Source organism: Candida dubliniensis, chromosome 5 (genome assembly GCF_000026945.1).
Source record: "Candida dubliniensis CD36 chromosome 5, complete sequence".
NCBI classification, from domain to species: Eukaryota; Fungi; Ascomycota; class Pichiomycetes; order Serinales; family Debaryomycetaceae; genus Candida; species Candida dubliniensis.
The window spans coordinates 1,024,106-1,045,117 of NC_012864.1; the positions used below are offsets into that span (position 1 = coordinate 1,024,106).

The 21,012-nt window shown below is 34.4% G+C and overlaps 14 protein-coding genes and 1 pseudogene across 14 annotated transcripts, besides 1 other annotated feature; 5 read left to right on the forward strand and 10 right to left on the reverse strand. All coding sequences in view use genetic code 12, as the record gives it.

The window, feature by feature from the left end:
* Nucleotides 1-172: 172 nt before the first annotated feature.
* CD36_54090 (regulator of acetyl-co synthetase activity, putative) lies at nucleotides 173-1,084 on the reverse strand (the record flags this gene model as incomplete). The annotated part of the gene is made up of 1 exon (XM_002420658.1): nucleotides 173-1,084. One exon carries the CDS (start codon nucleotides 1,082-1,084, stop codon nucleotides 173-175), a length of 912 nt encoding a protein of 303 aa, XP_002420703.1.
* A 1,027-nt stretch (nucleotides 1,085-2,111) lies between these two features.
* CD36_54100 (conserved hypothetical protein) lies at nucleotides 2,112-2,657 on the reverse strand (the record flags this gene model as incomplete). The annotated part of the gene is made up of 2 exons (XM_002420659.1): nucleotides 2,112-2,409; nucleotides 2,494-2,657. 2 exons carry the CDS (start codon nucleotides 2,655-2,657, stop codon nucleotides 2,112-2,114), a joined length of 462 nt encoding a protein of 153 aa, XP_002420704.1.
* A 357-nt stretch (nucleotides 2,658-3,014) lies between these two features.
* CD36_54110 (conserved hypothetical protein) lies at nucleotides 3,015-3,833 on the reverse strand (the record flags this gene model as incomplete). The annotated part of the gene is made up of 1 exon (XM_002420660.1): nucleotides 3,015-3,833. One exon carries the CDS (start codon nucleotides 3,831-3,833, stop codon nucleotides 3,015-3,017), a length of 819 nt encoding a protein of 272 aa, XP_002420705.1.
* A 417-nt stretch (nucleotides 3,834-4,250) lies between these two features.
* CD36_54120 (conserved hypothetical protein) lies at nucleotides 4,251-4,517 on the reverse strand (the record flags this gene model as incomplete). Its single annotated transcript, XM_002420661.1, has 1 exon — nucleotides 4,251-4,517. The coding sequence occupies one exon, from the start codon at nucleotides 4,515-4,517 to the stop codon at nucleotides 4,251-4,253; it is 267 nt and encodes an 88-aa protein (XP_002420706.1).
* A 417-nt stretch (nucleotides 4,518-4,934) lies between these two features.
* On the reverse strand, nucleotides 4,935-5,888 carry CD36_54130 (arginase, putative; the record flags this gene model as incomplete). The annotated part of the gene is made up of 1 exon (XM_002420662.1): nucleotides 4,935-5,888. One exon carries the CDS (start codon nucleotides 5,886-5,888, stop codon nucleotides 4,935-4,937), a length of 954 nt encoding a protein of 317 aa, XP_002420707.1.
* Nucleotides 5,889-6,161: 273 nt separating this feature from the next.
* On the forward strand, nucleotides 6,162-6,391 carry CD36_54135 (annotated as a pseudogene).
* Nucleotides 6,162-6,391: a sequence feature.
* Nucleotides 6,392-7,195: 804 nt separating this feature from the next.
* CD36_54140 (glycerophosphocholine phosphodiesterase, putative) lies at nucleotides 7,196-10,684 on the forward strand (the record flags this gene model as incomplete). Its single annotated transcript, XM_002420663.1, has 1 exon — nucleotides 7,196-10,684. The coding sequence occupies one exon, from the start codon at nucleotides 7,196-7,198 to the stop codon at nucleotides 10,682-10,684; it is 3,489 nt and encodes a 1,162-aa protein (XP_002420708.1).
* A 222-nt stretch (nucleotides 10,685-10,906) lies between these two features.
* On the forward strand, nucleotides 10,907-12,094 carry CD36_54150 (negative regulator of the TOR signalling pathway, putative; the record flags this gene model as incomplete). The annotated part of the gene is made up of 1 exon (XM_002420664.1): nucleotides 10,907-12,094. The coding sequence occupies one exon, from the start codon at nucleotides 10,907-10,909 to the stop codon at nucleotides 12,092-12,094; it is 1,188 nt and encodes a 395-aa protein (XP_002420709.1).
* Nucleotides 12,095-12,323: 229 nt separating this feature from the next.
* On the forward strand, nucleotides 12,324-13,112 carry CD36_54160 (mitochondrial 37S ribosomal protein RSM26; the record flags this gene model as incomplete). The annotated part of the gene is made up of 1 exon (XM_002420665.1): nucleotides 12,324-13,112. One exon carries the CDS (start codon nucleotides 12,324-12,326, stop codon nucleotides 13,110-13,112), a length of 789 nt encoding a protein of 262 aa, XP_002420710.1.
* A 75-nt stretch (nucleotides 13,113-13,187) lies between these two features.
* CD36_54170 (conserved hypothetical protein) lies at nucleotides 13,188-14,090 on the reverse strand (the record flags this gene model as incomplete). Its single annotated transcript, XM_002420666.1, has 1 exon — nucleotides 13,188-14,090. One exon carries the CDS (start codon nucleotides 14,088-14,090, stop codon nucleotides 13,188-13,190), a length of 903 nt encoding a protein of 300 aa, XP_002420711.1.
* A 259-nt stretch (nucleotides 14,091-14,349) lies between these two features.
* Nucleotides 14,350-15,258, forward strand: CD36_54180 (uncharacterized protein yjr088c homologue, putative; the record flags this gene model as incomplete). Its single annotated transcript, XM_002420667.1, has 1 exon — nucleotides 14,350-15,258. One exon carries the CDS (start codon nucleotides 14,350-14,352, stop codon nucleotides 15,256-15,258), a length of 909 nt encoding a protein of 302 aa, XP_002420712.1.
* A 204-nt stretch (nucleotides 15,259-15,462) lies between these two features.
* CUP1 (copper resistance-associated metallothionein, putative) lies at nucleotides 15,463-15,564 on the reverse strand (the record flags this gene model as incomplete). Its single annotated transcript, XM_002420668.1, has 1 exon — nucleotides 15,463-15,564. The coding sequence occupies one exon, from the start codon at nucleotides 15,562-15,564 to the stop codon at nucleotides 15,463-15,465; it is 102 nt and encodes a 33-aa protein (XP_002420713.1).
* Nucleotides 15,565-16,755: 1,191 nt separating this feature from the next.
* On the reverse strand, nucleotides 16,756-18,477 carry CD36_54190 (CTP synthase, putative; the record flags this gene model as incomplete). Its single annotated transcript, XM_002420669.1, has 1 exon — nucleotides 16,756-18,477. One exon carries the CDS (start codon nucleotides 18,475-18,477, stop codon nucleotides 16,756-16,758), a length of 1,722 nt encoding a protein of 573 aa, XP_002420714.1.
* Nucleotides 18,478-19,190: 713 nt separating this feature from the next.
* Nucleotides 19,191-19,781, reverse strand: CD36_54200 (component of the ESCRT-II complex, putative; the record flags this gene model as incomplete). Its single annotated transcript, XM_002420670.1, has 1 exon — nucleotides 19,191-19,781. One exon carries the CDS (start codon nucleotides 19,779-19,781, stop codon nucleotides 19,191-19,193), a length of 591 nt encoding a protein of 196 aa, XP_002420715.1.
* A 354-nt stretch (nucleotides 19,782-20,135) lies between these two features.
* CD36_54210 (60S ribosomal protein L43) lies at nucleotides 20,136-20,786 on the reverse strand (the record flags this gene model as incomplete). The annotated part of the gene is made up of 2 exons (XM_002420671.1): nucleotides 20,136-20,412; nucleotides 20,785-20,786. Coding segments are annotated over 2 exons (279 nt in total).
* Nucleotides 20,787-21,012: the final 226 nt, after the last annotated feature.

Genomic DNA, 21,012 nt, shown 5'->3' on the forward strand with positions numbered 1-21,012 from the left:
GGGTGTCTTCTGTAAATCATTAGAAGAGATAGACCGTTTACTGCTTCATTCTGTGTTAGTGTAGCTGTCAAATCTCTCTTTCTAACTTTTCTACACATAAAACTATTTTTTTATAATTTGTAATTTATAAGATGTATATTTTGTACAAAGCTTTATTGAAATATCAGGTATTTTAAGCAGTCGTTTCATTTGTCAAATAGTGCTTGACAGCTTCATACACTGTGAATACCACAGCTTGACCTGGGGCAACTCTCATGATTCTTGGAGTTATACCCTTGTACAAAGCGCCAACACCTTCTTCTTTGACTAATTGCTTACCGATTTTGACAATACGAACCAAACCATTCTCCTTAGTGGTGAACTTGCTCTTTTGTAATCTAGTTTTGATGGTATCCAATGGAGCATTAGTTAATGGACCAACTGCACCAGAGATTAAACCGATAATACTAGTTTGCCATGCTGGTAATAATTCAGAGTTTTGTTTCTTTTGAAGGTATGCTTTGATGGTAGAGTATGTAGCAAAGTTAGCACCTTGGTTGGTGGCTTGTCTAGCACAAGTTAAAGAAACACCACGGTACAAAGTACTGAAACCTTCTTCCTTGACAATAAGGTATGCAGCATGAGGTGCATTTCTGTATTTTGGAATGTCCAATGGATCCTTCATAGAATGGTGTTGTGCTTGTAATCTAATTTTCACAACTTCCATAGGATTAACAACCATGATCGATTCAGTAATACCAGCACCAACACCAGCAAGGAAAGTCTTACCAGTGGTGATTTTCCCATTTTCGTCCAAAAAGAAGGAACGGTAGAATTCATATGAACTGAATCTGATAGCCATTTTTGGCACAATACCAATAACAACTGCACCCAATCCTTTATATAATGACAAAAAACCTTCTTTTTGAACAATGTTGATCCCCGTCTTAATGAAGCCTGGTGGTTTTTGACCAGACTTTCTGTATAATTGCATTCTCACTTTGATCGTATCTAATGGATGACAACACAAAGCTTCGAATAAACCAGCAACACCCCCAGCAACGAAATCAACAGCACCTTTCTTTTGTTTTTGTGCAGTAGACATATTGAATATTTATGATGTAGAATTGAATAAATGAATGAATAAATAAATAAGCAAGTAAGAAAAGTCGATAAATAAGTAATAATAAACTTCTAAATGACTTTAAAATTTATAAAAAGGTGTAAAACTAGAATATATAAAACACGCCAAATGTATGAACGAAAAAAAAAAAAAAAGAGTAATTAAAAGAACTGTAAAAATTTTCGACTCTACAAAAAAACCGGATTGTTCTTGTTTATATACAATTTCGGGACAAATTTCAATTTGATTTGGTGGTGGTTATTTTTTTTTTTTTCAGAAGAGAGAGGGAAACAGACAATTGGTGGGCATATGAAAAACAGTATAATTATTTTTTTTTCTGGGGTAAATCAATCTCTACTTTGGCTGAGAATATTGACTAACGACTCGAAAAAAAAAAAAATATTGCGTCAACACAATTTAATCAACTCCCCTTTCATCCGAGGATAATTTAGTCCACCACTAACAAGAAAACTTCTTTCTATCGGAGTGAAAGTCTAAATGTTGTTGTAATTGGACTTGGTTTTTTGCCACAAGGTTTATTTAACAATCGCATGACCTTAGGTCAAATAACTTTCTTCATATATTACCAATCTATTTGACTCCCCCGGCTACTTCATGTCGCCCCCACATGTAATACTTTTAGTCGTTCGAGTTGACTCAATAAAATGACTAACATACTGCATTTTGTGTGAATTTCTTAGCTGCATTTTTCTTTTCTTCTTTTCTTTTTTTGTTGGTTTACCTCGGAAATGTTTATCCAGATAATCACAAAATCCAATAAGAATTCAGACAAGAACTTGGTAACAAAAAAAAAAAAATACTTCAATATAATTGGTCAATATGGGTAGATAATATAAAAGCGAGTACACCTCCGAAATTTTAGTTTACTTGAAACTTGATGAACCCAAAAAAAAATATATAAAACTCCGGGGTAACGGGACAGGACACAATAAGAAAATGATATTGAAATAAGTATACTCAGCAAAATTGATTTTCCTTTGTTTGTAATTCATACCATGTACAAGTTGACGTTGAAATTACGATAACAAGCTGTGTTTAATACACATTCCAAGTACATATCGCCCACGAGAACTAAGGAACGAATATGGTCACCCAATAAGTATGGTATTGAAATGACTGATTCATCGTTTGTATATGCGTAATTGTTCTTGTTTTGAACTGGTTTAATCACTTTGAAAAATTCCAAGTATTTTCGCAATATTATATCAATTGTTGAATCAAACGAAATAATTGTAAAAAATTGGATTTCTCTATAATTTGTGAAGTATTTTTTAAGTTTGCAATGGCTGGAAAATGTGTGTTAGTAGGTGTTTTATTTTTTTAAAAAAAAATTGGTAGAAAAGTCAATTTTCCAATATAGATTAACATACATATCAGCAACAGTCCCAATATCTAAAATTTCGTATGTGAAAATGTCATCTAGTAAACATAGCCTGATATATAGTTCGTGTCCGAGTAGGAATCGTCGTCGATAATTGTCCCTTAACGAAGTATTGCTAGTTTTAAAGTATCTGTTTTCCAAGCTCCCATTCATCTCTTGTAGGTAGCTTTTGAGAAGTATAAGGACTTTAATAAGGTGGTCGGTCTTTGATAGACAGTAAAAAGAATCAATGATTTGCTTAAATACTCCTAAAGCAAATACCTAACAGTGGTATAATTTCAGGAATACCTGTTTTTCATATTTTGTTTGTTATTCTTGTAAATGTTTGCACCCAAAAGTTCATCGAATTAATACCAAAAAAAAAAAAAAAAAACAATTTGGAAATTTTACTAAACATACCAATCAAAATGGTTAAGTATTATTTTTCTTTTTTTTTTTTTAAAAAAAAAAAATACATTTCCTATACATTAAAGATAACTAAACCTAAAAAATTATTGTCCTTCATACGAATTATTGAACTTGTGGAATAGAAGTGTCCTTAGTTTCTGCAGCTGTAGATCCACTTTCGGCGTGTTTCTTTTCTTCCAATTCTCTTTTTTTGATATTAGCTAATCTGACTGCCTCTTGGTGTACATCAGCAACATCCTTTGCAAATGACTTATAATATTCATGAATTTTTAAACCCAATGGCAGTTTGGCAGCGTCTTCAAAGTACTTGCGCAATTTTTGATCAATTCCACTCTTTTCATAACTGGCTTGGGCTCTTTGCAATTGTTGGTTGACTGTACTTTTAGGATCATGTGAGTGAACATATTTCTTATCCAATTCAGCAATAAAATCATTAAACCTAGATGAAACACCATTTTTCTTGTCAAATTCAATACCCTTGGCGATAACTTGATCGGAAATGACATATCCATCTGCCAACAATTGGGCAAAAATTGCGTATTTTGGCTTTTCTTCTTGATCAACTTCATCGTATGTCTTGTCGCCTGTCAATACTGCCTCCTCTTTGATATCTTTTGCAGTTGTAGTAGTAGCAGCGGCAGCGGCAGCAGCACCCCCTTGTTCTGGAGCAAGTCCGGTTTCGCCTTCAGTGATTTCTGGAACTTCTTCAACTTTGATAAAAGAGTTTTCTAATTCAGCATCACTCAATAATAATGCAGTTGAAACAGCCTTTGGGGAAGCAAACACAACCTCGTACTTCTTGACCTTGCCATTATCACCCAATGGCTTTAAATCAGTTATTTTCCCACAGAAAGAAAAGAATTCCTTGACCTTGGCTGGTGAAACATCCGAAGGGATATTTGAAGCAATTACTGATGACATTGTGTAGAATTATGATTTGTAGATTGAAATGTTGTCTGGTAAAACAGGTAACTTAATTAAAGTGAGAGGAAGAAAGAAAGAAAGAAGAACAACGGGGTTTTCTGTAGTTTATATAGTTTATTTTTGTGAACACCTTAACAACAAAAAAAAAGGGGGCAAGAGGTTTCAGGGAGGAAGGCAAAACCAAACTTCTGTTGCTGCTGTGAAAAACTAAAAAGGTGGGCTGTATTATGTAGCAACTTAAATTTTCGCAGTGACCTTTTCTTTTCGTCGGAATATTCAACCTCATTAGGATTTTTACTACCGATGGTACTTTTCTACACTAACAAACATTGGTTTACATGAATACCACTGCCACAATTAATATATCTCAAAACATAGATTAGCTAAACAGTTATTAACTCGTCTATTTAATCATTATTGTGGAGCTTTGCCCACTTGACCATCAGTCAATTCTGGAACCTCATCAACTCTAATAGCCACTCCATCAATGTAGGCATCACTCAAGTCCAAAGCAGCAGAGACTGATTTCGGATCTTTGAACAAGACTTCAAATTTTTGAACCTTCCCATTATCGGCTAATGGAATCAAATCTGAAACTTCGCCTGCTTGGGATTGGAAAAATTCTTTAACTTGTGCAGGAGTAGTTTTGGATGGAATATTAGAAGCAAGAACTGAGGACATTGTTAGTGTAGATAATTCTATGAGAAACTTGATGAACTGAAAAAATCATGAAATAATTAGTCTGGTTTGTTTCTATTTATACCTTTGATATCAAATATTAACCTTGAACAACCAGTAACTCCAAATAGTGGCTGCGAATCCCCTATCCCTTGTTCTCCTCCCTTATGTTTCTAATATGTTCGAAAGAATTCCATTCTTCTTTAATACACTCCGCCCCAGACATAGGTTAGTGCTGTTTTTTCAGTATAATTGCTTATTATCTCATATTCACGTATACTTTTGTTTTCTGGAAAATTCTCAAGTCCTGTACTATGTTTGTTTGCTTAAATAATATTATTAGAAGAGTGGCTTCAGAAAATAAAAATAATAATAATATAGTATTCTAGAATAGTTGTACAGAATATGCTAGTTACTTCCTTATAATAAAGTTTGGCCCAATGCACATCTACCTATGGCACATGCTGCACTGACTGTATCCAACACATGTTCTTCAGTTTCGGCTAACATTGGGTTAGTCTCCACTATATCCAAACTTTGTAAAAGCCCACTTTGAGCAATCTCTTCAGCAATAAACAAACCTTCTCTCAAAGACAAACCACCTTCCACTCTAGTTCCTGTAGCGGGAACAAATGATGGGTCAATGGCATCAACATCATACGACAAGTGTACTGGACAATCACGGTTTGGATTGACTTTGTCCAAGGCCATTTCAACGACTTTACCTATTCCATATTTGTCGACATGATACATTGAAAAAGCTGCAATGTTGTGTTTACGTAAGATTTCCTTTTCTCCGTCATCAACATCTCTCAACCCGATATAAACCAACTTGTTGGATTTTAATACTTGAGGTACCCAAGAAAATTCTGGTGGATAGCTGTCTCTATCGATACCCATGATAAAACTCAATGGACAACCGTGCAAGTTACCTGAATCAGTAGTTTTTGGTGTGTTGATATCAGCATGAGCATCAACCCAAATGACACAAGTAGATGGATCGTGCACCAAACTTGCACTAACAGTAGCAGTTCCAATCGAGTGGTCACCACCAATGGTTATTGGTAATTTACCTTCTGCCAAACTTCCCTTGACGGCATCATGAATCTTTTGACAAGACTCACTGACAATTCTTGAATTTTTAACACCAAATTCATCCTTGTCATTGGTTTTCATTTTTTCGTATTCTGTACCTTCTAATGGTTCTTTTAATTCCGTTGTCCATCCCAAGGATTCAATTTGTTTTTGGAAACCAGCTTTAAGAATATAATCTGGACCTAACTCTACGCCACCTTTGGGTTGACCACCTGAGAATGGTGCTGTAATTATAGAAGCTTTTTTGTCAGGATGATATTTATACTGAATAGACGACATGATAAAGATAGATATAGTCTAATATGAATATTTTAAAAAAGAAACTCGAAAGATAATGAAGTAAAAAAAGAAAAGAGATAAAAGGAAATTAAAAAATCTAATAGAGATAAAGAGGATTCTTTAAGCTATTTATAATGAATCAGTTTATCAGAATTAATGACGTTCTGATAACTTTGAAAGGCCATAAATAGATAACTATTAGGTGTAAGTTTGATTTTCATTTTTCATGGTTTTTGCGGGACGGAAATTGTTTCTTAATGGCAACCAAATGCGATGAGACAACTGAAAAAAGTTCTGTCAACTGCCATTTACGAAACGACGAGGAAGCAAAAAAAAAAAAAAAACAAAACAAATGCACTCCAAGAAATCGAGAACGGCAACATTGAATAATGAAATTGTCTCAATGAAAAACTTTCGCAATGCGGAGTTCATGACCAAGAAAGAAAGAAACTAAATGCCCAATGGTTGAGGACTATTGTAGCCAAAGGTTGCCTTTAGGGGAAACTGAGATACATTTTTGATGTTAACGTGTACAACCGAGACTCTGTCCCTCAGCAAGGCTTACATCAAGAAGTAATGACTATTTCCACTTTTAAGGTTCTATTTATTGGATGTAACAAGATCGACTAGTCCAAGGTTCAAAAGGATGTAGTAGTAGCCTATATCTTTGAAATCCAAACTCTTTCTAAAACTCTGGCAACGTTCTGTATGTACCTGGTCATTTCTTGCTTTTTCTCTCGTAATTTCGCTTATCTTTATTTACCAACAAACTTGACCATGCATATCCACGACAAGTCAAAAATAGCTTTTTGAAAGTTGGCAATAAAGTGAATCAGATCGTTTCTTGAAATATTTTACCACAAAACAACACTGTAACTTTAAATTACCTACAACAGATTACTTGCGCCAATGCGTTAATGCTATGAAGTAGTAGTAGCAGCTGTTGTTGTGTAACAAGTAATGCTATTGTTTGCAATTCCACATAGTGGAACAAACCAAAGAAATTCAAAGAAATCGAAGAAAAAAAAAATAATGTACCACAAATTGCAACATCATCTGAAGAGCGACAGCCACGTTTTCAATTAACAATTCTCCCTACTTTCGTATCATCCACTGACAATTGAACATTATAAGTACTACATCCTTTGCTGTCGTCTGACTTTTAATTCTTGGCCAATAATTTTGTTGAATACTATATATATATATATATTGATTCACATCATCAAACTATTCCTTCATTAGTTTATTTCTTTTTTCTGTGTGTGTGTGTGGAGTAGAATAAACGGTTGTTTTGTTGTCGTTTCCCAATGAAGTTCGGTAAAACATACGTGACCCATCAGATTCCAGAATGGTCTATTTATTATATGAATTACAAGCAACTTAAAAAGATAATCAAGTCAATCGATTCTGTTGCCAACACAAATGTCGATGAAAGTAAATATCCAGAAATTATTTCCGACACATTAGGATCTTTCTTCTACGATTTAGATAGAGATATAGAGAAAGTTGACTCGTTTTACAACACCAAATTCAAGGAGTATAATCGTCGTTTGAATAAAATATTTCAAGTTTTAGGTTATCAGGATGGACAAATCACACATAATATCGACTCAAACGAAGAATTGGACGAAATCATCAACATTTTGATAGAACTTAGGGGTCTATTCCGAAACTTGAAATGGTTTGCCGAATTGAACCATAAAGGATTTATTAAGATTTTGAAGAAGTTAGATAAGAAATTAACATCGATTTTGCAACAAGATGGCGGTGTGACGGTTGGTGATGTTTCCAACCATAACCAAGAAGCCTATATGGGCAGTAGAATCAACGCCTTGCCGTTTGCTAATGGTACAGAATCTACCAATTGCTTGGATAGTATTCATAATATTTTATCGAGAATTGAAACCAGAAACAATGTTGTTCAGGAAACTATCCCTGTGAAAAACAACGAGAATTCGATGAGTGCTCTCATTAAAAATGATGACTTTGAAGGGTTGAAGAAACACATTACTATCAAAAGCTCTCAAAAGTTTTTGATATCTACTTTAAATAAAGCTGCATTGGCCAATTCAACCAAATGCATCGACGTTATTTGGAGCCAACTTGATATGTTATACGATGATTCTGATTTCAATGGCAGAAACTTTTTCCATCAACATATCATTAGTTTAGGGAAGGCCCAGTTCATTAGAGAGGAACAAATTGTTCCTGGAGAAGTGACAAATAGACTTATTGGTGGCGATAATGGTCCTGATAACAGTAACAAAAACGACAACCCTGTCGGATTACTCTACATCCTCAACAAATTGAAACATAAAAGGTTGATTTTGGCTGAAGATCACTACCATCGTACACCATTGCACTATTCCTCACAGTACGGTTTGGTTGAAGTAACAAGATATCTAGTAGAGTTTGGAATCAAATGGGGGTTGATTAATACATCGATTTCTATAGATGATGTTAGCATTTGGGGAGACCAAGAAGGGTTAACACCTTTGCACTTGTCAATTATAGGTAAACATCCTAAAACCACTGAAACTTTGCTTAGTTTCAATAAGGCCCAAACTTTAACGTGTCCCAATTTATTATTGTTGGCTGTTCGTTTGAATTCACCACAAATCTTAAACTCCCTTATTGTTGAAGGTAACATAGACGTCAACTACACTGATATAGATCACCGCAATGAGACAGCTTTGTACATTGCGTCTAAATTGAATCATCCTGATTTGGTTGAGTTTTTGTTGGAATCAAATGCAAACACTGAGATTGGGGAAAATGTATTTGGATGGACACCAATTTTCATTGCTGCCAGCGAAGGGTTTATGACAATTGTTAAATTATTGAAAGAATATGGTGCCTTGTACGATATTGTTGACGATTCAGGCTGGTTGCCAATAGAACATGCTTGTCTTAGAGGCCATTTGGATGTTACTGATCTTTTGCTTCCAAAGAATGAAAAGCTATTGTTGTACGACATGTATCATCCAGAAAACAATTTGCCAAGAATCCCAAGTCTTGCAGCTAGTCCTGTGTTGACAGGCTCAGACGATGGTACTGTTTCCACCTCTAGTATTGACAAACTTCCAGAACCACAGAAGAACACTGTTAATCAATTCTATAAACAACTAAAAAATAATTCTTCCAACAATGTTTCCAGATCAACATCACCAAAACGTAACAAAAGGTATAAACCAGTGAAATCTTTTGGTCACCGATACTTGAATGAAGATGAATCTTTGATATTGCTTACTTTGGGGACGACCGACTTGCGCGACACCAACGTCCCTGTTGAATTAAACAAAGTATCCTTAGCTAGAAGTTTTGCTACGGAATTGGATACTGCCTTATCGCTATCAATTACTTGCCGCCATAAATCAACAAATAACCCAGTGGAACCACCTGTAGTTGTTGATTTACCGTTAGAAGATTTCCATGGAAGTGCAACCGACCCCATTTCATTCAAGTTATCGAACAATTTGACCGTGAATGATGTGATAATTACATTTGATATAATCCCAACTTATCAAGTTAACAAAAAAGTAATCGGAAGGGCAATTGCTTTGCTTAAAGATGCATACACCAAAGTGGGTCCAAACTTGCGCTCGCTAAATAATAGCATTGCTATTCCAATAATCGAGTCAACAAATCTCGACATCTTAGGGACAATCCGATTTGAATACTTGCAGGTCTTGCCTTTCAAGCACAGGGCCATGAGCATTGCAAGAAGTGACACTTACTGGAAACAACTTGTGTCCACTAGAGTAATAGGTCATCGTGGTTTAGGTAAGAATTTAAGTGGCAAAAAGTCATTACAATTGGGTGAAAACACCGTTGAGTCATTTATTGCTGCTGCATCATTAGGAGCTTCCTATGTCGAGTTTGATGTGCAATTGACAAAGGATCATGTTCCTGTTGTTTATCACGATTTCACTGTTGCAGAATCTGGAGTTGACATTCCAATGCATTTATTGACTTTGGAACAATTCATGGGGTTTAATAGACCTACAGAAAAACCTACTCATACAGTTGATGACGAAGTTTTAACAAGGGGTAAACAGAGGGCGCAATCATCGTATCAATTGTCAAATAATCACAACGACGATATTGACAAAGAATTTACCAATCAAACAGATGAAAGAATGAAATTCACCAAAACATGGAAAAACCAAGGTTACAAGGGGAACTTGAGAGGTTCATCAGTTGCTTCTAATTTTGTTACTTTGCGAGAGCTTTTCCGTAAGGTGCCAAAGAATGTTGGTTTTAACATAGAAGTAAAGTACCCTATGTTAGATGAAGCTCAATTAGAAGATATGGGAGAAATAGGTGTCGACTTGAATTTTTTCGTCGATACTATTTTGAAAGTTATATACGACGAAAACACTACTGGACGAGATATTGTGTTTTCATCGTTCCATCCAGATATTTGCTTGTTGTTATCGTTGAAACAACCAACTATGCCGGTTTTATTTTTGACTGAAGCTGGTACAGCACCTATGTATGATATCAGGGCAAGCTCTTTACAGAATGCCGTCAGATTCTCCAAGAAATGGAATTTATTGGGTATTGTATCTAATGCATTGGCATTGATCAAAACACCTAGATTGGCCCAAGTTGTTAAATCAATGGGATTGGTTTGTGTTACATATGGTACTGAGAACAACGAGCCCGAGTTGGCTAAGATTCAGATGAGAGCTGGTGTTGATGCTGTTATTGTTGATAGTGTTTTAGCAGTAAGAGAAGGATTGAGGGAACATAATGAAACCATGAATGAACTTGAAGACTCCCCCACTGAATAGAGAATGTATACATTAAATACTAAATTAGAAAAAATATAGAGCTATTGTCAATTGTTTTTTTTATTGATTAAGGAGTGCTATTATGATCACGATCTCTTTGTGATTGAACAAAACAGTGCGATTTTCAAATTGCCCTTTTTTCGGATTCGATTTTGCTACTAACTAAAACATTGCTGAGAAATCAAGCTTTTTCATTAAAAATAACATAATCGACAACATATCATGAGTGAAACTAACAATCCCACTTCATCTAATGAGAAGAAACCTGTGGTGTTTGCAGTTCCTTCTTCTTCTTCCTCTTCCACCCGAAGAGGAATAAATGCAGTACATGTCAATTCAGCTCGTGAAATGGTTAGATTACACACCCAGGGAAGGAACCCACCTGCTAGACAAGACAACGTAATCTCCCTTCCAAGCGGAGCGGGGGCACCTTCTCATGTCTCGAGGATAGGTACAACGGAATTAATGTCATCCAATTTCCCTAAAATTCAAATTCCATTACATCACGATGAAACAGAGTGTAAAAATCCTCAATGTCAGCATTGTGGACAAATTATCATCCCTTCCCCTCAATCATCCTATCCAATTCAAGATAAGCCATCTATAACGGTAAATGGATGGAGTATATTTACCACCAAGAAACCTATACTTAATTCCTTGGAGTTGGACCATTTGGCAGAGACCAAGTTTGACTTTCCATTACCCGAAATGATATTTGGAAATAATAATGTTAGGATACGTAATGATGTTACTGGTGGAACAATAGAGTTTAATGCCATTGATGCATTAAGTTCCTTGGATCCAAATTGTCCTTTGAAAGTTAGTTGCCATGAGGAATGGTTGAAATCTAGACGATCAAAACATGCAAGTTTAAAACAAGAACAATCACTCAAAAAGGACCTTTCAGAATTTACAGAGAATTTAGACGGATTAAAACCATACGATTGGACATATTCAACAAATTATAAAGGTACAGTACACAATCTTGATTTGAAACCTTCTGAGTTGCATGAGATTCCAATTAATAAATTGACAAAACCCGACCCCATTTTATTTTTCGACGAAGCAATTTTATTTGAAGATGAGTTAGCCGATAATGGGATATCAATATTGAGTTATAAAATCAGAGTTATGCCCACCTGTTTGTTATTGTTGTGTCGATTTTTCCTTCGAATCGATGATGTTATATTCAGAGTTAGAGATACAAGATGTTATATTGATTTTGACACTAATGAACTTATCAGAGAATACAAGGTACAAGAGCAAGAGTATGATCAAGTTATGAGTTTAGTTAAAGTGAAGAATAACAAAGATCCAAAGAAACTATTCAGGGATTCAAATTGGGTTAGTCAGAACATACATGTTCTTAGTAAGGAAATTGATATAAGTGTTGTAGATATTCAAAAGTAGATATTGTACCGTTTATATAACTTGGATTATATTTGCCGTTCAGTAAGTATGCTGAAATGGCATTACAACAGTCTTTAAATGATTTTGTAGATTAGAAAAGTTTTGATTTACATTGCACGAAACGCATTTCTCACCTTTAACAGACTGAAAAAGAAGTTCCACCAAAAAAAAAAAAATTTTCGTTTTCAAAGCATACCTTTCAACCACTTTAGATTTACCACAACTGATCATGTTCAATTCTATAAGTCGAGGTGTATTTGCATCTTCAACTAGATTCGCACGAGTGGCAAGATTTTTACATCAAGTGCCCAAATTGGAATCTCATGAAGCTTGGACTCAAGAAGGAATACCTGGATTGTTGTCTCCAAAAGGTTATAATTTGGCTTGGACCGATTATCAAAATTATTTATTGACTAATTTGACTTTATTAACAAATGGAACATCACTGGAATACAAAACTCCATATCAGACATTATTGCATACCGCCAAGCAAACTACACAACAACATGTATTCCATTACGCTTCAATGGCACACAATAATCATTTCTTTTTCCAACAACTTGACACTAAAGAAAATGCATCCAAAACCAAACCATCCAGATTTCTTATGGAGAAGTTAATGCATGAAGACATTTTGGATCTTGATCAGTTAAGAAATAAGTTGTTGACGATGGCAGAAAATACATATGGCCAAGGTTGGATATTCTTGGTGGAAACCGAAGACAAAAATTTGAAATTCATCAACTGTCACAATGATGGTACTCCTTATTATTATGCCAAACAACAATTATTGGACTTGAATGGTGGTATAGATGAAGGAAATTTTAGCTACTTGGAGAATTTGAAATCGAGAGCATTAAACAACGAAAAAGATTATACTTTACCAATATTAGCTATAAACTATTGGGACTATATGTATATTCCCGACTATGGTGTGACTGGCAAATCAGACTATTTGAACAAGTTATGGGACCATATTAATTGGGACGTTGTAAATAAGAGATTGTTCCAAATATAGAGAAGCACATATCATATAATTATCACTTGTATATATATTTTGTAGATATTATATTACAAAAAAGAACGTACTGATTCAACATGGGAATTCCAAAGCTAAGAGCTCGGTTGTAGTATAGGCAGATATCGTGTCCTCGTTAATTATCAGTTGATATGTATTCAATTTTATTTGAATTTCATCCACTTCTTGCATTATTTGTAGTAATGTGGGATCATCATACCAGTTGATAGGTAGATCCGATATCAACAGCGGGATTTCAATCACCATATCCTGAAGCTCTTTCCATTTCCTTACAAGTTCATAATACTGTTTTCGTTTCACACCTTCTTCGGGGTCGTCTTCCATTTGCGATTGTTTCTTATTAACATATTGTTTATTCAATGTCATTAGCGTTTTGTTTAGCTCACCTAGACCATCAATTATTGGTTTAACCACATTTTTAATCAAATTATAATTACCTGCTTGCAACTCATTTTGGTTTTTTCTATTAGCTATTCTTTGAAAGACTAAACCGGTGTCATTTTCATCATCATTGTAAAGCTCATTTAGCATTTTCAGTATTCGCTGTTCAGATTGATTTAAATCAGATCGATGGGTGGAATTTAGTATTGGTTCAATCATTAACAAATATTGTAATAATAACTTTTCAGTTTTAATTTCATTATTCTGTAACTTCAAGAAGTCTAACAATTCTTGGTTTGATTCTATACCCATTTGGTCTTTAATTGTTTTCAATTGAGTATCTAATTCAGCTTGGGTTGATTTCTGATTTAGCTCTTGAAGTTTGTTCAAATATATTAGATGGTTTAGTTTATGGTTCAATTGTTTGTACAAATGATAATATTTATGCTCCAACTGTTTTACATTAGAAGCAGACTGTTGGGAGCTAGATTCAACTTTGGGTATACCATATTTATGAGACATCAAGAGGGTTTCATCCAAAATTTGGTCACAAACTTTTCCCAATTCGTCGGACATGATTAATGTGACTTTGTTGTTAAAAAAGAATGTACGATTAGTGGATCTGTGATGTTTACGTATTGTTGTTGCTGTTGTTGTTTTTTGTTTTCCCTCCTCGACCTATTTCACAACCAGGAGAAACAACTTCGCGAGAAAAAAGTGAACCCAAAAATTAATAAAGGGCAAAAAAAAAAAAAAAAAACCTAAGAAAATTGTGTTGGGAATATATCATACAAATCAAACGTCGTCGACATCAATATATACCTCCATCCACCTAATGTCATCTGACCCAATATTGGTTAAAAAAAAGTTGTTGCAAATTGCTTCAACAGGAAAATATGCCACATTTACTCCTGAGCAATCATACACCCATTACGAAGAATTACAAGATTTTTTGGTATTAAATCAAGATTCTTTATTAGATTCGATTGAATTGTTTAATCTATACGAACTCCAATTTTATTTATCGATTTTGACATTACACGATATTGAAGCCAAAAATGTATTAGATAAAATATGTGATCAATTTGATTTTAAAGATAGTAACAAGAATAAAGGGAGGTCACAGAGAATTAAAATTTTACAAAGTGTATATGCTGAACTGAAAGGCGAAATTGAAACGGCATCAAAATTATTGAGTGAAGACCCCGATGAACTTAGGCTACTGAGGCGTTTAACAACACTAAGCAGACATGACAAAAACCTCACCAAGTACATTAATAATTTGATATATTATTTGAATTTACAACCTAGCGATTTGATTGCATGGGCCGAGTTGTCAGATCAGTATCAAAAATTGGGCAATTATGACAAATCAGTATATTGCTTAAAAGAAGTGGTGTTGCAGAATCCTTTGGCTTATCCTATTTTTTACAAGATTGGTTTATTATACTATTATTTGTTTTTACAGCAAGAGGGTAATTTGAAAACTGATAAAAAGGATAAATTGTTTGAATTGATGAAGATTTTGATCAATTCTAGAGACAACTATTTGTATTCACTTGAAATTAATGATAAATATGAAAAGAACTGGGTTGGTTTGAAAACAATTGTGAGTTTACCGTTCAATGATAAGTTAAAAAAGATCAGTGAAAGTAGTAAAGAAATCAAGGATTATTTGAACCATAATGAAAAGTTGAAACCTATAGTTGATCGTAAATTAAAGGAATTGAATATATCAATATAAAAGTGTTGTAGAATTGAATTAATATTTCTAGGTGAAAATAGTAAATATATTCTTAGCCTAGCTACAAAAATATAAAAATATAAAAATTATCAAATAGCTAAAAAAATAAACAAAAAATACTCAAGCGCTAAGATTCATTAATTGGAAATACTTCGTTCCTGTCATTCCATCATTTGTCAGCTTTAAAGCAATTAGCATCAACATTTATTTTTTGGATGCACATTTGCATTCAGTTTCGGAAGCACATTTGCAATCAGCACCACATGAGCAGCCAGATGAGTAGTTAACTAATTCGAATTTAGACATTGTTGAAGATAATATTTGATTTATAATAATTGATATTCTGATGTGAATAGTATAGAAAGAAAAAAAGAAAAAAACCAAAAACTAGAAACTAGAAAGATGGGGGAAAATGTTGGACGTATTTATAGTTTTCCGAATGATAAAAAATGATCAGTAGATTTTTGGTTGGCCTTTGATCTTAATGCAGCAAAAAATAAACAGGAACATGATAAACTGCATATAATAATAATATTCTAGCAAAAATGGCTCAGCTAAAGAAAATAGTAGTACTGTTGCTCCCTCCCATATTTGCCGCACGTATTTGAATGTCCCCCCCACGAAAAAATTTCTTGGAACCAATTTTCTCTCTCCTCCGGTAGGTATATTTTATCGATCTACTGTTGGCTGAAATGGGTTCTTTGCTTTACAGTTGACATAACAATATTTTAAGCCTTAGTTCCAATTTATTATTCCCAACTTTAAAAAAAAAAAACCAAAAAGCACAAAGGGAAATCTTGAGTGCAAATCACCAAGAGTTTTGCATTCACTCTATTGTTTTATGAGAAGCTTATTGTTGCCAATTGAATGGTTTCCTCCCTATTAAACTCAAACTAAGTTTCTTATCGCCCAAGGTTTCTTGAACCGTGATTGGCTGCTGCATAATGGTGCAATGTTGTGTCATGCAGCTCCAACAACTGTATACACGCCTCATAAATCGATCCTTAATTACTGGTAGCTCTAATCATTTTTCCTTAGAATGTTTTTGTTTCTTGGGTGTAACGACTTCATTACTATGGTGACATGGAGACCATAACAAATCAAACAGGTTGTAGCTTACTGTAAAGTGGGCACATCAACAAGTTAATACATCTCTCAAGGTATTTCATTGAAATGGTCACCGTTGCCGAAGCATCACGAACGGCAAACTCCAAAGAGTTATTGCGAAAGTTTATAATGCTAAAACCTAACCTACACGTGCTATTCAAATTAACTTGGTTGTGTTTGCTGTGCATCAAAACGTTACCGTTCAAACTTTGTTGATGAGGGGTGTGGTATGTGATTACTTTATGATCCTACGGAGGCTTGCTAAGCAACAACAGTTACATTGTTTGGTTATGAACATATTTTTATTTAGTTCTCTATACAACCTCTAACAATACTACCTTATATACACATGACAATCAAGGAATAGAATCATAGAAAAAAAGAAGTAGTTTAAAATTCCCCTTTATAGTTCAAGTCGTCTCTAGACAAGACATCTTCTAATATACCGGCAGCAGCGGCAACCAAACCAAGGAATGGTCTTGAAGGATCCAATACTTTCGACAAGTATTCTGGGTGATACTGTGTCCCAACAAAGAATTTATGATCCTTTAATTCGATCATTTCCATTCTTTTACCTGTTTCATCTTTACCAATGAACTTTAAGCCTTGTTTTTCAATGTCATCAATCAATAGAGGGTTGACTTCGTATCTATGTCTGTGTCTTTCGTAAACTGCATCAGCGCCACCATACAATTTCCTTAAATTGGACCATTCTGAATCCTTGACGAATTTGGTTTGATGGATACCCAATCTCATGGTTCCTCCTAATTTGACTTGGTCAACATCAGGCATATAAACTACCGAAGCATCTTTTTCTTCGATATTGCTATCGAATTCCATGGAAGTAGAATGGGAAACACCCAATACACTTCTAACGAATTCAATAACGGCAATTTGTAAACCCAAACAAACACCCAAATAAGGAACATTGTTTTCTCTTGCGTACTTGGCAGCAGAAACCATACCTTCAATACCTCTTGAACCAAACCCACCTGGTACTAAAATGCCGTCTGCTTGACAAACAAAATGCCATGCCTTGTGGTATTTGGATAAGTTTTCCTTTTTGGTGTCCTCTTCTAAGTCAGATGATTCAACCCATTCAATTTTCAATCTTCTGTTACATCTCATTGAAGCGTGTTCTAAGGACTTGATGACTGATAAATATGAATCGTGCAAATGAGTATACTTTCCAACTAATGCAATTGTAACAGTTTCAAACGATTTGTCATGGCTACTTGTTAAATGTCTCCATTTGCTCAATAATGCTTCACCCTTGGCTAAGGATTGTTTGTCAATTTCACCAATTGTTAATCTCTTGGTTAAGTAATTCATGACCTTTTGTTGTTTCAATAATAATGGAACATGATAAGTTGAGTTGACATCATGGACAGCAATAACTTGTTCTGGACCAACATGACAGAACATACCAATTTTCTCAATTGTAGCGTGCTCCAACTCTTCTTGACATCTACAAGCAATCATATCTGGAGTCAAACCTAATGATCTCAAGTCTTTAATTGCTGCTTGTGTTGGTTTTGTCTTTTGTTCACCGTGAATGACAGGAACCAAAGACACATGAATTAATGCAAAATTTTCGTTACCCACTCTGAATTGGAATTGTCTTAATGCTTCAACAAAAGGAGCACTTTCAATGTCACCAACAGTACCACCAAGTTCAATAATACAAACTTCTGGTTCTAAACCAGTATCATCAACCGGAATACGTGCTACTCTTTCAATCCAATCTTGAATTGCATTGGTAATATGAGGAACTACTTGAACGGTTTTACCCAAGTAATCACCTTTTCTTTCCCTTTCAATAACGTGCAGATAAATTTTACCAGTGGTAATGTTGTGGTTTCTTGTCAAGGTAATGTTTAAGTAACGTTCATAATTACCCAAGTCCAAATCAACTTCACCACCATCGTCCAAAACAAAACATTCCCCATGCTCTAATGGCGACATGGTACCAGCATCAATGTTCATATAAGGGTCAATTTTGATTGATGTAACTCTCAACCCTAAAGTCTTGAACAACAACCCTGTTGATGAAGCTAAAACACCTTTACCAATACCGGAAATAACACCACCGGAGACAACGACGTATTTCATAATTACTTACTGAGTCAGAGATGGAGGGGGGGGGGGGGGGAAATTAAAAGTTGTTGTTAATGTTGATTCGTTGATACAAAATATAAAATGTAAACACGTCCGTCAACTATAGTTTAAAAAATGAAAACAGATACACGCAAAATTAAACCCAATTAATGGAATAAACTAACGTGAATAAACAAACAGTATAATTAAAGTAGGATTGATGGTTATATATACAAACTATGCCCTCCTAAATATGATGATTTAAGCGGGAAGAAACAAAAGAGAAGAGAAGGGAACAAATAAGAGAAACAAGTTATTGAAAAAAAGAAAAAAGAAAAAGCAGTGGAATCGATGAGATTGTCTCTGCGCGCAGTTTCTCTGTCTACCTGACAGAGATGATGTTTCACATTAGGAAAAAAAAAAAAAAATTTTACGATTTTTGTAGACTTCCGAAATGAGAAATATAATGTGCTGAGAATATACATATGTTGGCTAGATTATACACCATCTATGAGTACTTTAGGAGAAAATGATCCAAAATATAATAATATAAAAAAAACTGCTCAAGAGGTACCTTCAACTAGCCTTTACATCAATATTTGCCTCTAAAGTCTTAATGACTTGTCGGTCTTTCATCATTCATTAGAACCATGAACTGAAGAAAGCAACGGCAAAGACTACAACAATTACCAACGTGAATTCTCGTTATTACTTTAAACTATCAATCTCTATACAATTTTCACACCACCAATATCGTTATTCTCGTCTATCAATAATTGAGCTTTCCCTTGTTTTATCAAATAATCCTTGATGATTTTCACTAGAAAAGATTCATCCAAATTGTGGAGATCCTGTGGCACAGTGGTTTCTTCACCTTTCGTAAGTTCGTAAATCGTCAAAACCGTCCCTTTTTGACCTGTATCATCAACATATTGATATAATAGGTCTCCCCAATCGACTATTGATCTCCAGTATATAAACACACCCAATTCTGGCTTCTTTGGGTTAATGAATTCTGCTTTTTTATTGTGAATTAGATGTTTTATTATTAGTTTTTGGAAATCTGAATTGACTTGACGATTTATGGTTTTGTTGATAAATATCGAAGAAAGCAGTGAAAGGGGAATCTCTAATTGCGAGTGCTTGGGTATTCCTTCAATTGACAATAACGTGATCCTATAGTACTCGCAATAATGCAATATTATTGATATCCATGAATCTAGCTGTTGGTTCAAGACAGTAGTATTGGGCTGTTGTGTGTAAAATGGTGGGAATGAGTAAATCTTTGGAAACTCAAACTGCGGTACTGGGTCTGTCATGGCTGTGTATACTTTGGTTGAGGGGATGAATGTTGTTGTTCTGGGGCAAAAAGTTATTTGAGTTCATGATTTATCGAACACAACAAAAAAAAAAAATAAGCACCTTGTCAATCTTAGGAGAGATTCGAGATTACAAAGACAATCCTTATGCATATAAAAAACCATGAATGGCTCCATTGCCTAATTTAAGTCTACATTAAACATATTCCCATTCTAACCTCACATTAAACATGCTTTACTTTTTGTATTTCCTTTTTTGTAAATAAAAAGTAAAAAAATTCAATAATTAACCAAAACTAAAAATACATGAAATGATAATATATATAAATATTTCTCAAAACTTTCTCTTTGAACTTAAGCTTCAGCTAATTCTCTCAAACGACGAATGGTAGATCTGACGGTAGCGGCAGCAGCAGTGGAAACAGTGTAAGCACCACCAGCAACGGTTTTCTTACAAGATTTACAGTTCCAGATACCAGTAGCACCTCTTTGAACAGTTCTTTTACCACAGAATGAACAATCGTATTTGGCATGTTGTTGAACTTCCAATTTCTTGGTTTGTCTTCTCAATGATGAACCATATCTGACACCAAATTTACCGGTGATTCCTACCTTCTTTGTTCTTTTAGTCCTATTTCAAAAAAAAAATTAATAAGTTAGTATTACTGTCTTGACTACCCAAAGCATAGAGTGAGTTGAAAATCGAGTTGTTAATAATCTTGATCATAATTCCAAAATTACATATGACATGATTTCTTTCAATATATTTGCAGATAACTGAATATGACATTTTCAGTTTCATCTGAATCCAGTCTGTTTACTGTCAATAATATTGATATTCATTCGCCAGGGCTATTTTTTCATCTCATTTCTTCAATCTTCAAATTAATGCTGCTATTCCATTTTCTATCATTCCCCTTATCTCTTGATTCGTCTATATCTGATGTACTTGATTTAATCCAACCCTTTTTCACACTCGCTAATTAACACATTCGTCACATACATTTTCTGTTAGTTATGTAGTTAATAATGTATTTCGAAAAAGAGTATGTAAAAAATTAACAGAACTTTTTTTTTTCAGTATTGGTAGTTTCAGCGAGAATTGTAGAAAGAGCTTCAATATGCAGGTTCATTTAAAGTATAGCACTTTCGCACCTTTCTTACAAACGAACAAAACACCTCCAAGTGGTAGGTCGCGTATAAATCAATCACGTGCATACAAATTGCTTTA